This window comes from Hyla sarda, chromosome 2 (assembly GCF_029499605.1).
Source record: "Hyla sarda isolate aHylSar1 chromosome 2, aHylSar1.hap1, whole genome shotgun sequence".
Taxonomy (NCBI): Eukaryota; Metazoa; Chordata; class Amphibia; order Anura; family Hylidae; genus Hyla; species Hyla sarda.
In genome coordinates this window covers 217,923,913-217,941,336 of record NC_079190.1, presented here as the reverse complement: position 1 = coordinate 217,941,336, position 17,424 = coordinate 217,923,913, and the positions used below count along the sequence as shown (strand labels likewise).

General features: G+C 42.0%; 1 protein-coding gene and 1 long non-coding RNA gene across 2 annotated transcripts in view; one reads left to right on the top strand and one right to left on the bottom strand.

Moving 5' to 3' along the window:
- RABEP1 (rabaptin, RAB GTPase binding effector protein 1) overlaps positions 1–17,424 on the bottom strand; it is a 102,772-nt gene that overhangs the window by 57,806 nt on the left and 27,542 nt on the right. Inside the window, exons 2-4 of the mRNA XM_056556366.1 lie at positions 10,126–10,254; positions 6,654–6,836; positions 2,597–2,757 (exon numbers count right to left, since the gene is read on the bottom strand). Of these exons, the coding sequence (XP_056412341.1) occupies positions 2,597–2,757; positions 6,654–6,836; positions 10,126–10,254 (473 nt within the window). The remainder of the gene's footprint in view (positions 1–2,596; positions 2,758–6,653; positions 6,837–10,125; positions 10,255–17,424) is intronic.
- LOC130355759 (uncharacterized) lies at positions 203–2,740 on the top strand. Its single transcript, XR_008888651.1, has 3 exons — positions 203–318; positions 1,769–1,922; positions 2,618–2,740. It is a non-coding gene; the product is annotated as an uncharacterized LOC130355759 (long non-coding RNA).

Here is a 17,424-nt window from a genome sequence, read left to right as displayed (position 1 = left end):
ATCACAAGTTGTGGCTTCATGACATCTTTCCCACTTCTTGTGTGGACCATGGCAGTGGAGGTGTTATGCACTGTACTCATGCACACGTGTTTTTTGTCACGCCAACGCATTGCCATCATTTTTCCTTTCTGCCAGGCAACCATTTCTCCTGTTTTCAGTTTTTTCTTGGCAAACATAGATGGCAGGTCACGTCGGTTGGCCCTAACGGTTCCATATCCATCAGTCTTGTGTTTTAGCAGAAACTCGTACAGCTCAGGCAATGTGTAAAAGTTGTCCGTTGTCACACAATACCCCTAATTCAGCAATGGCTCAAGCAGTGTAAGGACTGATGACGTTGCCATCCCATAGCCGCTGTACCTGGGGTTGAATTGTGTTCCTTTACCGATGTATATGACGGAATTCCATATAGCCAGTGGCAGACTCGCAGAGCATATAGGATTTTATTCCAAACCGTGCTCTCTTGGATGCGATGTATTGAATCCAGCTGAGGCGTCCCTTGTAAGCCATCAGACTTTCATCAATGCTGATGTCTCTATCTGGCACGTAGGCCTGCTGAAAATTTTTTATGATCATTTGGTATACTTCCCAGATCTTCTTGAGTTTTGGTGCTGGATGTGTGGCTTCCTCAAATTCCTCGTTGTTGGTGAAGTGCAAATTCTTCATTATGAGGGAAAATCGGTACTCGGACATGATGGTGCCAAAAAATGGGGTTGCCAGCAATTTATTGGTAGTCCAGTACCATTTCTGCAGGGGTTTCCCCACCACCCCCTGAAAAAGTATTAGCCCCAGAAACTTCCAGATGTCCTCTTTAGTCACCGGTTCACATTTTCTGTTCCTGGAAAACTTGCTATGCAAAGTAGCGGATTGCTGCTCGTTGTAGCGATTTGTCTCCGTGACAATCTTTTCAATGATGTCATCTGTGAGAAATAATTTTAGGTACGCCAAAGGATCATTGTGCTCAACGTCTACCTTCATCCCAGGTGATCCAGTAAACGGAAATCTTGGCGGCGGTACCTCATCCATACCGCAATCAATAGGGCACCAAGTGCGCACATCACTGAGCTCGGGTGCAGAATCGTCGGTGTCGCCACTTCTCTGGTCAGTGTCAAGAGTCTGATGATGAAACTTGCCACAAATCGCTATCGATGTCGCTCAATTCTGCGAGGGGCTCTATGTCGCTGCCGCTGTCACTCATCTGATCCAAACCCACTTTGGAGATGCTAAAGTGACGCTTTGATGCCATGGTAAAAAATTTCTTTTATGGGCAGAAATTACAGCAAAAAGGGCAGGCAGGGCAGTGTAGGATGATCAAATGTCAAATCTGAGGTGATGCAGTGTCAAATCTGAGGTGATACAGTGTAATCTGACAGGATTTCACTGTATCACCTGACTTTATGTGTGTGTCACTTTTATACTTTGATACATTTGTATTTCCCGCCCAGTTCTGCCCCCATGAGCCGCTGCGGCTCACAGAGACGGAACCAGGAAGTCAGATGGAGGCATCCACCGGGGCTCTCACCGGCGATAACAGCGGGGATATTGCTGGATCGCCAGGAGAAGGTAAGGAGACGCCGCTGCCAGCTCCGTAATCTACCCCGAGCGTGACTCGGGGTTACTGCTTCTGGCAGCGAAAATTAACCCTGAGTCACGCTCGGGAATACCGCTAGCATGGTTAAGTTTTAATACAATAAAAACTAAGGCCCTTATATATGATATATGTAAATGTATTTAGGTATATGTAAAAGAAGATTAATTAGTTTTTCTGCAGACATTCCACATTTGTCTTGGTGAAATGGATTTAGCTGGTTTCCATACTGTACAGTGAAAAAACAGTTAATGGTTGTGAAATCCTACAAGACCAGCATCAGACTGGTTTATATAACAAATGTTCAGGGAACAAAGCAGAACATAGCCAAAAAAAGGTATATACAGTCAAACACATTATCATTAAACAGTTTTATGTCAGGCTAACTGTATGCAAGACATGATAATGTGGGTGGATATTAAAGCAATTTTAGGCTATGTAACATTGGGGGGAAAGGGGAAATAAAAAGCGACTAACAGCAAAAGTTGTTTGCCTTACCACTGCAACCAATCACAACTTATCTTTCATATCTTAACAAGCTCTGGTAAAATGAAAGTGGGAAAGCAAACATCTTTTGCTGTTAGTCACTTTTTATTTACACCCCCCCCCCCCCCCCCCCCCCATGTATTCCGTATTCATTCTTGTCCCACAATGTTGTGTCCAGATTCTGTACAATCCAATAGCCACAATTCATATACATGCTTAAGGCATAACTGCAATCACACTCTGGTGGAAAGATATCTATTTATCTCTCCCAAAACTTTGTAGCCCGAGTCTACAGTGATCAGGATACCAAATTGCCTGAAGTCCCATTCAAGTCTATGGGACTTCAGGCAAATCATAATCTGATCGCTGTAGTCTCAGGTTACAAAGATGTGGGAGATTTAAACAAATATCCTGCCACCAGAGTGTGATTGCAGTTATGGCTTTAAAGAATAAAGCATATTATAATAAACTTAATGTTCCATACAGACAAGCAATTAAATAAAGTGGACCAAAAATTTTCCATACCTTTTTCATATCATTTTCAAGGTTTTCCTCTTGCTGACCTTCAGAAAGTCGCCTTCTAAGCTCTGCAATCTCCCGTTCTACAGACTCCCTGTACTGGCCCCACTGCCCTCGCTCCTGCTCCAATCTCCGATGAAACTGAAGTTCATATTCTCGCAGGGTGTCTAACAGCAATATTTAAAATACACAATAAAGCAGGATACAACTGACTGAGATGAAATTATAAAAACTAAAACTTCATGGAATCTACCAGGATGATGTTTCATATGTTGTGCCCCACATATAATACATTATTTTTAGAATCATTTGGAAGAGTGCATTATCTAACACAACTTTTATTAACTTAGTTAAATGTCCCCAAGCTAATATTAAATCCAATAACCAAGAAACAGTTCTCCCGATCATATTTACCTCAACAGCTGCGTGACAAATCAAGTACACATCGCATTTATGAAAGTTTTGGTTTTTTGAGTTTTTTGTTTTTTTTTCTTTTTTAAATCAACTGGTGCCAGAAAGGTAAACAGATTTGTAAATTACTTCTATTAAAAAATCTTAATCCTTCCTGTACTTATTAGCTGCTGAATACTACAGCGGAAATTCTTTTCTTTCTGAAACACAGAAATGTCTGCTGATATCACAAGCACAGTGCTCTCTGCTGACATCTTTGTCCATTTTAAATACTGTCCAGAGTAGGAGAAAATCCCCATAGCAAACATATGCTGCTCTGGACAGTTCCACAGGGAAAATCAGATAATTACTCACTACTCTAAGTGAGGTCGATGTATTAGCCCTTGGAGAGAACTTAACATATGTTTATTTTGAAACTCAACCAAGACATAGATATTTTAAAATATAACTTTTACTTTTTTTTTGTAAAAAAGACAACTTCTACAGTGACAATTACAAAACATTAAAATTACAAATCCTCAGCAATTTTCTATTCCGATACTTATTGTAAGGAGAAAACTTGATATAAGCCTATTGGCTTGTTATAGCGAGGGAAGGAGGGAACAGGTGACTGCCCTAAAAAAAAAAAAAAAAAAAAAAAAAAAAAAAAAGAGATTTTTGTTTACTTACCGTAAAATCTCTATCTCGAAGGATCCATTGGGGGACACAGACCGTGGGTGTATGCTGCTGTCTCTAGGAGGTAATGGTCACTATGGTAATAAAAAAAAGTCAGCTTATCTGTCAGGGGGGGGGGGGGGGGGAACAGATAAGGTAGGGCAAACCCCGCCCAAGGAATCACTAGGGCGTCCACGGCCAGAGCCTGAGGGTCCCGGGACTTGGACACAAAAGGAAGGATCTTCAGATTGTGCCGGACGCGAAGAGGTCCACGTCCAGAATGCCCCAGAGGTCGCAGAGCTGCGCAAAGACCTCCAGATGTAGAGACCACTCGCCAGGGTCGGGTGAGGACCGACTGAGGAAGTCCGCTTCCCAGTTGAGCACTCTCGGAATGTGAATCGCCGAAAAGGCCGGAACCTTGCTCTCTGCCCAGGTGAGAATCTTGGTCACCTCGGCCATGGCTGCCGAGCTGCGAGTGCTGCCCTGTCGATTTATGTACACCACGGCCGTGGCGTTGTCCAACTGAACGCGGACAGGACGGGGCTGAAGACGGGACTCCCAATGAAGAAGACAAAGAAGAATCACCCGTAATTTCAATATGTTTATCAGAAGAAGGGTCTCCTGGGGAGATCAGAGTCTCTGAACCATCCAATCCCTGAACACGCCGCCCCAGCCTGACAGGCTGGCATCCGTTGTAACAACCTGCTAGTGCAGGGGAAGAAACGACCGCCATTGGAGAAGAAGGGGGGAGCGGAGCCACCAGAGCAGAGACTGATGGACCCTGCGAGGGAGAACAATCTGACGATCGAGGGACAGAGGAGACCTGTTCCATCGAGGGAGAATCGCCAGTTGAAGGGGGCGGTAATGAAACTGGGCAAAGGGTACGGCCTCCATAGTTGCCACCATCCGACCCAGGACTTCCATACAGTGCGGATGGAGACTGATACCTGGGTCCGAAGGGAGCGGACCCCCGACCGGAGCGCCAGACGTTTGTCCGGCGGAAGACAAATTCGACAGAGGCCGTGTCGAATCGAAGTCCCAGGAAGGTTAGAGACTGGGTAGGACGGAGGACTGACTTGTCCCGGTTGCCCATCCACCTGAAGCGAATCAGAGTGCGCAGAGTGATGTCCAGATTCTCCAGAGTCTGGGCTCTGGTTGGAGCCTTGATTAGAAGGTCATCCAGATAGGGTATCACCGAGATTCCCCTCAACCTTAACAGGCCCATCACTGGGGCAAAGATCTTGTAAAGACCAGAGGAGCCGAGACTAGACCGAAGGGGAGGGCTACAAATTGAAAGTGCCCCTCCGGAACCGCAAAGCGGAGGTACCGATGATGGGCCGGAAATTGGCACATGGAGGTAGGCATCCTTGATGTCCACCGATGAAAGGAACTCCCCTTGTTCCAGGGACACCACCACCGAACGGAGAGATTCCATTCGGAAGTGGCGGATGAGAAGGTGACGGTTGAGACGCTTGAGGTCTAGGATTGGTCGCACAGAACCGTCCTTCTTGGGGACCACAAAAAAGATTTGAATAGAAACCCTGAAACCATTCCCCCCCTGGAGGAACGGGGACGATAACCCCCTGGAGAAGCAGAGACTGGAGAGCCGCTCAAAATTGCTTCGCCAGGAGGAGGAGACCGGGGGGCCCAGGATCGAAAAAAAGCGGTCCCTCGGAAGGGAGGCAAATTCGATCTGGTAACCGTTGGACACCACGTCCCTGACCCAAGAGTCCTGAATGTGTGAGGTCCAGATGTCTCAAAAAAAGCAAGAGACGACCTCCCACCCGAGAAGAAACCGCGGGTGGGGGCCTCACTTCATGCAGAAGTGGGTTTGCGGTTGCCCGATTTGGGCGCAAAACGGCCGGACCGGTTGGAGTCCGACTTCCAAGACGGTCAAAAACGGTCACCGTCACAATGTCAGATCAGTCACCAATGTTCCTGGAAGAATAGATGTAGTGTGGGAGTCTATTGTACATATACAGATAACTGTACAAAATATATAATACAATATTGACAATGTAATCTGAATGTAATCAAAGAACCAACACTTTAAGATAATGAGATTAACACATATCCTGATTGAGGAATATGTCATTCTGATGGCAACCTTATATAGTGAAAGCCCAATGGCTAGGAGATATGCAATCAAGGATGAAGATTGTTCAGGGACTACTGTATAGGTGACTACCCCACCAAAAGAAGTCTTCAAAAAGTCAATGGATGTACACGACATATGACAAAATTTTGGACTATGATGCAATGGAGATGCCTCCTAGAGGACCCTGATAGCTGGAGAGCCAAAAGAAGGTTTGTGCCAATGTAATTAAATAGAAATTGCAGGCAGGGGCAGGCAGGGATAGTGCGGGTAGATGCTGGTGACCGGCTCCATGACAGTTCCTAAAATGGACAGAGATGTCAGCAGAGAGCACTGTGTTCGTGATGTCAGCAGAGAGCACTGTGCTCTTGATGTACGCAGAGAACACTGTTCCAAGAAGAAAAGAATTTCCTCTGTAGTATTCAGCAGCTAATAAGTACTGGAAGGATTGAGATTTCTTTAATAGAAGTAATTTACAAATCTGTTTTACTTTCTGGCACCAGTTGATAAAAAATAAATAGGTTTCCACCAGAGTACCCTTTTAACATTACATCAATGAAAACAAAAAGAAAAATGTGAAAGTTCAGTAAAAAAAAAAAGTGCCAGTGATACGGTGTAAGTGCAAAGTTGTGTTTAACTGGATATAAGTGTCTGCTATGAGATTGGGATCCTGAAACAAACAGCAAACAAACATGGTCTTGACATAAACAGATGATAATATGCTTCTAATCCAGGAGGCAAGTTTCACTAATGTTTTGACACTTCAATGGGTTCTTTGTGCAAAACATTATCCATAGCCATTAACAAATAGGAAGCCACAGGTGTCCGGACTAAAAACTACCTGAAGTTCCAGAGTCAATGCTTGGGGCCTCTGGTTTAAGTTATGAGCCAAAAGTACCGTACCTTTCATGATTGCCTGGAGAGAAGCCACCTCTTCCTGCCATTGTTTTTTCACCTCATCAATGGCTTCTTGCTTAGTGTTCTCGGACACTGTAGCTATAGCTTTGATGTTCTCCATCTCTCCTTGTGCTTGGGATAGCTGGAGTTTCAATTGTGCTATCTCATCTTGTGAAGCTTGAACAATAGCTAGAAATCAACATGAGTTACAACTTCAGTGTTAAATGAAAATCTAATACAAGTACACTAGATTCTAAGGTTCTTCTTGGCTCACATTTATCCTTTCATAGGCACACTCATTTTTTTTTTTGTAATTTTTAACATCTTACGGTAGTAAAAATTCAATTGTTTTCTTCTTTTTGAAATGTGTATGGAATTATACTAGACTTTGCATGCAATTTTTAAGTAGTTTGCTGTGAATAAACCTAAGAGGCCTCTGGAAAATAACTTTATTTTGTTACTGTAAACCTAGCTCCCACAATTCTCTACTCTATGGTGAGGCTAGAGTTACATATATCCGGTGTACGGCTCCAGCGAAACTGGGTGAAAATTGCCACAACCGATGCACCAACTGATGCCAGAAGTGCATCAGATGGCATCAGTTGTGCATCATCCGGCATCCATTGTTTGTGATTGCCGGATGGGGCAATGCAAGGTGTGTTCCCCTGTCTGTGCTGTTCCTGCGAGTCCAATCATCTGGCACCTAAACTGAGATGCCGGTGATTGTGAACAGTCCTATTCAAATGAATGGGATCAGTTCTGGCTTCATCCTGAATTATTTTGAATTATATGCAAAGATATGTATACAACAAGAAGTGTTTAAAATATCAATGGCAAGAACTAAATAAAAAAGCCATAAAGCATATTACAGCCCTCTGAAAGGGACTATTTTATATATATATTTTTTATTATTTAATAAATTGGATTGAAAGTTTTTCAAAATACTTTTAGACACAAATAACCAACCAACTAAATAGTTCCTCCTCCTCAACCTCCCCACCCCCGTAACCAATGATCCAAACACAGAGCATGTCGAGCATAATCAAAACAAAGCATCAAAGAAAATTTAACATAATATTTATATTTTTAGCTTTAGAAAATACACACCGAAAACTATAGGGTACTTACAAGTAAAGACTGTATACAAATTGGACTTGGCAGACAATAAATAAGACTATTAGTCATGATATCACTCCATGTTGAGTAGAAATGAAAACACAACAAATGTAAAACATTAACACCTCTAAATGTTATTTAATATAAAAAAAATTGATAAATAAAAGGAGATTTATGGTTTAGAGACCAATTTTTAAAGTAATGAAAACTGCTTAAATGCTTAAAGAGTACCTGTCATCAACTGAACTTTCCCTGATCCCCCTCCCCATCTGTCCCTTACTCTAACTATGCCTATCCCTGTGTTTATTGAGGTTTAAAACGCTGTGGAAATACCTTTTTTTATCCCTCTTCATTAGCTCAGGAGCACTGTCTTTCTGAGGGGTGAAAGGAGGCATGTCCCGGCAGGCATGATGTCACATAAAGCCTGGCCGGGACTCTGCTTCTGCCAGTCTTCCTGTATGCTGCTTTCCCTCTGCAGCAGTGTTTCCCAACCAGGGTACCTCCCGCTGTTGCAAAACTACAACTCCCAGCATGCCCAGACAGCTGTCCGGGCATGCTGGGAGTTGTAGTTTTGCAACAGCTGGAGGCACCCTGGTTGGAAAACACTGCTCTGCAGTGTGCATACAGACTAAGTACAGGGGAGGGACAGCAGCCTCTGTCTCTCTCTCTCCTGTGTCTCTCTGCACTAAAAAGTCAATGCTGAGAACCAGGGGCGGTGGGAGCAATTACAGAGGCAGTAATTAAGATGAATGTCGGGGGGGGCACAGAGCAGAGAGTGCAGTGAGATAATACAATGTATAAGATAACGTGGGGTGAGGGGCAGGGAGAACACAGAGCAGGGGGGAGGGGGAGGTGACTGGCCTCTGTTATATGAGAGGCATGTGCAGGCTTGTAGCTCACAGTGCTGCTCCAGGCTGGGAGCGAGTCCTGAGCTGAGAGTACTGAACTTCCTGTGGAAGGACCAGTGCCCTTTCAGCATTAGTCCTAAAAGCTGTACACTTACTATGAAAAGCATAGAAAGCTGCCTGCAGAACAGGCATAGAAGAGAGAACCCTAGTGGCCAAAAGTATAAAATGAAAAACATGGTATAAATATTAATATTTTTAATGAAGATATATTACGATATGTCTTCATTAATGATTATGAACAACATAATTAAAAGTTTTTGTTGATGACAGGTACTCTTTACTCTCCCAAATAGCATGGCAAAATAATGAAAACGTTTCTGCCACATTCTCCCAAAGATTACAGCCAATTGCTGGTTATCCCAGTAGTGAAAAGGTGGCTACTCAATGAAAAGTTCATCACTATAATGGGAGGATAGAATGAGGGTAGAGTGTCGTCCACAAAAGCCAACCATGTTTTCTACGATTTTGTAAAAATAACAGCACAAAACAAGGTCTGGCTACATCTGGCACATGAAGAATAGGCTACCTCATGCTGATCGTCATCATGCTCAAAATGCGTAAGCACGTTTGTTGTTTATTATTAATGCCTCGTGATTGAAAATTTTTATGTGGACGAAATAAAGAAACTTGTTTTTATCCTGTTTTGCTGAACATCACTTCTAGGTTGCACACAGAACATGTTATACAATTTATTTATTTTTTTACTATAATATTGCTCTGGTAGTGGTCTGCTTTATAATTTTTTCTTAAAGGGGTATTTGAGGTTTATACATCTTATCCCCTATCCAAAGCATAGGGGATAAGATGTATGATCGCAGAGGTCACCCCCTTGATCTCGGTGCAGACCCCCGCATTCTGTACCGGGTGCTGCTTCTGAGACGGGGATGTGATGTCACGGTCATGCCCCCACTGCTGTCACACCCCCTCCCATAGACATGAATGGAGGGGGTGTGGTGTGACATGACTAGGGGGGGCGTGACCGTGACGTCATGTTCTTGTCTCGGAAGCAGCACCCAGCACAGAATGCCGGGGGCTGCACAGAGATCGCGGGGTTCCCAACGGCAGGACCTTTGCAATCATCTTATCCCCCATGCTTTGGATAGGGGGATAAGATGTATGAACCCCGGAATACCCCTTTAAAGACTTACAGTCAAAACATACATATAAGACTAATATATGTACTCCCAAAAGGCACCTGCCTTTGTAAAGCCATCATTCAAGAAAGAGGAATGCAGGAGGTGGAGGCTGGATAGGGTTAGCAGCATTAGCTCTTCCGCTAGAAAAACGACTACATATTTTTTTATTTTTCTAAACCTAATGAAGACAGTAAATGTCACTGTCTTTGTAAATATCACCACTGTTGTCCACAACGGAATATGAAAAGGGGGGGGGGGGGGCGGGGCCGGATTGACAGTCCTAAGACACATACAAATTCCCAATTACATCATGCTTACCCTCCTTAGCAAGATACAGCTCTTTAAATTTTGCTCTCTTCTGATTAAATTCTTGCTCTAGTTGGGTCTTGATCTGAAGATATTCTGAATTCATCCTCTCCAGTTCCTCCACCCGTTTCTGCAGTGCAGCTGATAAATAAGACAGATCACATGTTAATTTCAATATATTATAATCACAAAGGACAATACATATTCCCTACAGTCATACACTACAGACAATTTCCTTTCAGAACAAAAGGTTTGTGTATGTTGAAATCTGTCCTCAGGTCCTCCTAAGGGCCAAGTAACATTGATTTTTGGGGCCTTGGCTGGGGTTGGGTTAAAAAGTCCTTACTTCGCCCCCCTTAAAATATGTTGGTGCTTAAGATCTAAAAATACCGTAACTGGACCACACTAGCCTTACAATTAGTATAACAAGTTTTATATATCAAAAATTAGATATAGCAAGTTTTATATATCAATATATTTTGTATAGCAAATATACTTATAATTAGTATATCAAGTTTTATATATCAAAAATTTTAATACATAAAATAAGATACAAACACTATCTAGTTATGTAGTCACATGGCCCTTTGTGACACACTGACAGTGATAATAAAATAAATGCATAAATGAAGAATCAATGAACACATTAACTGCTGCCTCCAAAATAGCTGATTGTGTCAAGGCAGTCTGTGACTTCTAGTCCTCCCATATAAATATACAGTCCTGCCTATAAATCAAATCGACTGTAGTATATGGATCCCCTGCTGGACAAAGCTGGTATTAATAATATATGATCCAACGTTCCTGTGTGATATCAGTTCTATACAGATATTAATAAATGGACAATATTGCTGTTGGTGATACAATGTTCCAGTAGTTGATAGCTGGCTATGGTATGTATGCCCATAATTTGACATAAGTAATATGCCGCTCCGCTGCCAGATAGATGAACATTTAGCTATGGTTTTATATAATAAACAGTCTTACCGGTTCCTCCGTATAAATCGATCGGTATAACAGTTTGATTTATAGGCAGGACTCTATATTTATATGGGAGGACTATAAGTCCCAGACTACCTTGAAGCATTGATTCATTTATGTATTTAATTTATTGTTGCTGTCAGTGTGTCACAAGGGCCCTGTGACTATAAAACTAGATAGTGTTTGTATCTTATTTTATGTACTATAATTTTTGATATATAAACTTGTTATACTAATTATAAGGCTAGTGTCATCCAGTTCTTTTTAGATCTTAAGCACCAAGATATTTTTATTTATTGATATTACAACTTGCCTAACATTCATTTTAGTGAAACTGAGCTGTAATATCGCACACAACCTGAGGACAGGCTTCCCTATTTTTCACTTTGGGTATAGGTGTTGGGTTGGTTTGCCCGATATTATCAGTGGTCTCCAGTGATAGTTGAGCCTTCTCATTTTGTTTGTAAATTGTAATATCACACACACAACCTGAGGACAAGTGTGGTGCTGTTTTGGGAAGAAATTAACTCTTTTTTCTAATCCCAGATAACCCTGGGGTACTCCGGTGGAAAAACATATATATTTTTTTTTTTTTAAATCAACTGGTGCCAGAAAGTTAAACATATTTGTAAATTACTTCTATTAAAAAATCTGTATTTCTGTATTTATTAGCTGCTGAATACTACAGAAGAAATTATTTTCTTTTTGGAATGCTCTCTGATGTCATAACGAATACACTGCTCTCTGCTGACCTTACTATAATAATAATAATAAGTCTTTATTTATTGTTGTCCTTAGTGGGATTTGAACCCAAGGCCCCAGCACTGCAAGGCAGCAGTGCTAACCACTAAGCCACCATGCTGCCCTTAGCATACATCTGCTATGCACGGTTGCTAAAATGGACAGAGATGTCAGCAGAGAGCACTGTGGTCATGATGTCATCAGTGTTTCAAAAAGAAAGGAATTTCCTCAGTAGCATTCAGCAGCTAATAAGTACTGGAAGGATTAAGATTTTTTTAATAGAAGTAATTTACAAATATGTTTAACTTTCTGGCACCAGTTGATTTAAAAAAGAAAAAAAATAGTTTTTCCACCGGAGTACCCCTTTAAGAAACCTTTTCCAGAATCTCATCTAACACAGGACCAAACGCTGACATGCCTCCAAAATGGATGGAACAGAGTTTTGATTTAGTCGTATTTTAAGTTGATCTTAACCTCATTCTGACTCTGTGGAGACACCAGAAAGGAACTCCATTGCCAGCGTCAACATAGGCCAGATGATCTTCCTGTGGAGTTTTGTTTGCAATACGATCCTCCAGTTGAGATTTATATACAAATTACATTTGAGATATACATATATCTTTACAAACATACAATATGTATGAGCCCTATGTATTGCCACTCTAGTCACAGTGATTTTAGGTTTTAACAAAACTGCAAAGTTTTCCAAAGGCGGCCCATCTATTTTCCAGTCCCTAGGCTCCCTTAGATAGGATACGTCTTCAAAAGGGAGAAAGGGTTTATTCACCACTTTTGCAACATTAACACCCACTTAACACATTTCTAGAGGTCTGTCTCCTGTTCATCAAAGGGAAGCCTATTTTTGATCCCTCTTGGTACCACCAATCTTCTTTCAGGATCCTTCCATTGATCCAGGATTATGTTTTTGACATTCTTATGCATTGCAAAAACTCTTCTCATTTTCATGGATGAAAAGAAAAGTGGATGATCAACCATACGGATAGCACACAGTTTTACTGCATCTTCTTTAACCCCTTCATGACCCGGGTTTTTTCCTTTTTTGCACTTTCGTTTTTCCCTCCTTACCTTTAAAATCATAACTCTTTCAATTTTGCACCTAAAAATCCATACGATGGCTTATTTTTGCACCACCAATTCTACTTTGTAATGACATCATTTTACCCAAAAAAATCTACAGCTAAACGGAAAAAAAAAATCATTGTGCGAAAAAATTGAAGAAAAAACACAATTTTGTAAATTTTGGGCGCTTCTGTTTCTACGCAGTACATTTTTCAGTGAAAAGGACACCTTATCTTTATTCAGTAGGTTCATACGATTAAAATGATACCCTACTTATATAGGTTTGATTTTGTCGTATACTTCCGGAAAAAATCATAACTACATGCAGGAAAATGTATCATTTAAAATTGTCATTTTCCGACAGCTATAACTTTTTTATTTTTCTGCGTACCGGACGGTATGAGGGCTAATTTTTTGTGCTGTGATCTAAAGTTTTTAGCGGTATTGATCAGACTTTTTGATCGCTTTTTATAAATTTTTTCATTATATAAAAAGTGACCAAAAATACGCTATTCTGGACTTTGGAATTTTTTGTGCGTACACCATTAACCGTGCGGTTTAATTAATTATAGATTTTCGCACGCGGCGATACCACATATGTTTATTTTTATTTACATTTTTTTTTTTTACCTGTTCAGGACGTGGGGCGTATGCACACGCCCATGGGAATTCTGGTCCCGCCGCTAGCCGGTTGGGGACCGGACCGGGATTCCTGCTGAAATCATTCAGCAGGCATCCCGGCACATCAGGACCCCCCCCCCCCCCCATGTCGGCGGTCGCAGAAAATCGCATGTCAATTCAGACATGCGATTTACTGCTATTCCGGGCTGATTGGGTCTCTGGTGACCCAATCGCCTGGAAAATAGGGATGATCAGAGCTATCAGTGACAGCCCCGATCATCCTGAGGGATAGGAGCGAGGTCGCAGTGCTGCGATCTCCTCCTATCCCCTGCCATTGGTCAGAAATGAATTCTCAGCGCACGACAGGGGGTTGCGCACGGCAGCGCACGACAGGGGGTTGCCATGGAAACCCCCCCGCTCTGCCCACCCCTGGATGTCGGGCAGAACGGGGGGAGAAGATGGAGGCCGGTACCTGGAGGAGAACATGCGTGGGGACCGGCGATCATGGGTGGCATCAGCGGAGATCACAGCGCAGGTAGGGAAGCGATGGTGGGGGGGGGGGTCAAAGGAAGGGGGCAGTAAAGTGATCTTTACTGCTGCCCTTCTAGTGGTTTGCAAACTGCAACTCCAAGCATGCCCAGACAGCCAAAGGCTGTCTGGGCATGCTGGGAGTTGTAGTTTTGCAACATCTGGAGGGTCACAGTTTGGAGACCACTATTACAGTGGTGCCCAAACGGTAGCCCTCCAGATGTTGCCAAACTACAACTCTCAGCATGCCTAGACTGCCCAGGCATGCTGGGAGTTGTAGTTCTGTAACATCTGTCTCTTCTGATTTTGCAATTTTCATGAAAATTTTTTAAATTGCTGCTCTACTTTGAAGCCCTCAAATGTTTTCAAAAAGTAAAAATATGTATTTTATGATGCCAATATAAAGTAGACATTGTATTTGTGAATCAATATAACATTTATTTGGAATATCAATTTTCCTTACAAGCAGAGAGTTTCAACGTTAGAAAAATGCAAAATTTTCTAAATTTTCATGACATTTTGGAATTTTTCACCAAAAAAGGATGCAAGTAACGACAAAATTTTACCACTAAAATAAAGTAGAATATGTCATGAAAAAACAATCTCAGAATCAGAATAATCGATAAAAGCATCTTAGTGTAATAACATAAAATGACGGTGGTCAGAATTGCGAAAAAGGGCTGCGTCCTTAAGGGGTTAAATGGGAAAAAGGGGTTAAATGACCTTCTTTAACTTTTTTTTTTTCACTTTTTTTTTGCAATGTTGTAGCTCCCATAGGGGCTATAACACTGCACACACTGATCTTTTACATTGAGCATTGTTATCCCATAGGAGAACATTGCTCAATGATTCAGCCACTTGACTGCTCATGTCTGGATCTCAGGCAATGAGCAGTCATTCGGCGATCGGACACCAGGAGGCAGGTAAGGGGACCCTCCTCGTGTCTTACAGCTGTTCATGATGCCACGATTTCATCGCAGCGATCCCGAACAGCCCCCTGAGATAATCGGCATTTATTATCTTTCACTTTAGACGCGGTGATCAACTTTGAACGCCGAGTCTAAAGGGTTAATAGCGCGCAGCACAGTGATCAGTGCCGCACGCTATTAGCCAAGCGTCCCGGCCTAGCTAGGTGCCGGGCCCGACCCAGATAACTATCTGGAAAAGTTCTAAATCTGCTGCTGACATATCCATGCTCAGATGGGTATGGACCCCATTCAATCCACTTTTGTCTTTGAGCCAAGAGTCAAATACAGTCGCTAGGTGACTCCAATTGGGTCACTGGATTATACAGGTTTCATGCTTATCCTAGCACGGATATGTCCACATTGAATTTTATGCTTCTTCCGACAGATCCGTTCTGTGGCATTGCTGGTGGCTGTGTGTATGTAGCGAGAGGCTTAAACTAACCCTTTACAAGCAGCTGTGTCCTTGTCCTTCAGCTAAACTGAATAAAAGACAGACCGAGAACTAATATTCTGTATTAAGTTAAGATTCCCGTGGAGAGGTGAAAGCAAAGTTTTGACTGATATGCAATTGCTGTCAATTGGGATACAGGTTTGTGATTTGATAAAAGCAACTTACACACAAAATAGGTAAATCAAAAATCCCATTATATTGTATATACTAGTAACTCAACAACAGTTAAACAGGTGAATTGATTTGCTCATGCCAAGACCATACTGGATGTGAACTCAAGGCTCCACTGCCATTCAGATGTCATACATAACTAGTGCCTCCCAATTCCTGCAAAAATGTAACTAACTGAAAGTTACCTGTTAGGCTAGGTTCACACTGTGGAATTTCTGGGCAGAATTTCTGCCGGAGATCGAGCTGACGGCACTAGGACCGAGCGGACTACATTGCCATCCCCATAGATGGCAATGCATTTCTGAGCAGATCTCCCAAAAGATCTACCCAGAAATGCATTGCAGTCTATGGGGGGCAGCAATGCAGTCTGCTTGGTCCTAGCGCTGCCTGCTCGATCTCTGGCAGAAATTCTGCCCAGAAATTCTGCAGTGTGAACCTAGCCTAAGGGTAAGTTCACGTGGCAGAATTCCACCGAAATATTCCACTGCAGCAGAGTCCCGTTGATTTCAATGGCATTTTGCTGCACTGTCCACACAGTGAAATTTCCGCGCCAGATGTTTCTGCTGCGGAAATCCCAATTCCGGCATGACGAAATGTCTATTCTTTTTGCGGATTTCTATGAGACTGCACATTTCCGAGCAGACCTAGCACCCGCCTGATCGGGCAAATGTGCAGAATGTCCACCCGTGTTCTCTGGGTGGACATCCTGCACATTTTAAACCATTTAAACATGGCCTAATACTGAAGGGAAGCATTGGATTTGTTAACGAAATGTATTTCAAAAAGTCTGCCTGAAGAAACCTTATCACCACTTATCCAGACCCACCTTCAGTCTCACCATTCATTATACAAACTAGCCTTTTTTCTTTTTCCTAGAGAACCAACCCCAAGACCACTTTTCAACGCAAGTTTAAGTGGTCATCATATAGAGGTGCCACTGTAATTTCATTTACTTTTATTTTTGTTTTTCTCAGAACCAAAAGGTCCTGTTTAAGGGATGAGATTATTGTTAAAAAAAAAAACTGGATGGTGAAATAAAAGGCAACAGGATGCCTTTCCTGTAGCATCCTGTTGCCATAAACTTGCATTGTATAAAAACTGATCCATCCGGATTCTGTTGTTCAATAGAACAGAAAAATTTGATACACTCCATTTACCCTGTTGTAAAAATGCAGAGGATAAGGGACACTTTTATTAGTAGCAGAAGCTCTAACAAGAAAAATTTATTGTAAATGTATGTTTGAAATAAATAAAATAAAAACAGGCATTAAAACAAAATAGGCAAACATTACATAAATAGGTCCTAACATTGAATTACTGAAACCAGAATATCCATTTAATAACCTATGTGTATGCTTCTCCTATAGTAAATACTAAACTGTAATAAATCAGTGACTGATGGAGTGTGGTTAGTTGTATTTGCTGCTAAGGCCTTGTTCACATCAGCATTCAAGCTCAGTTTGCTGAATCCATCAAAATAACGGGACTTGAGCAGAAAAAGATAAGCTGCAGATCAGTTATTCAAGTCAAGGTAATCGGTTGGTGTCTGATGTGCAATGACCATTCAGCTTAGCTTTTTCTGTGTTTTTGAGAGTTAAGAAGGTACTGTTGGATAGCTGGTAGGGTATAAAAGAAAACTGTATCTTTGCTGGAGCTGATGAAAATTGCCAAAATTACCGTTTTATTTCTCAGCCAAGTGTCAAGGAGGCAGGACGAGCTGTGGAGGTGTGCCAGGCTGTGGCACTTGAGCAGCTCCTCCTTGACACTTAG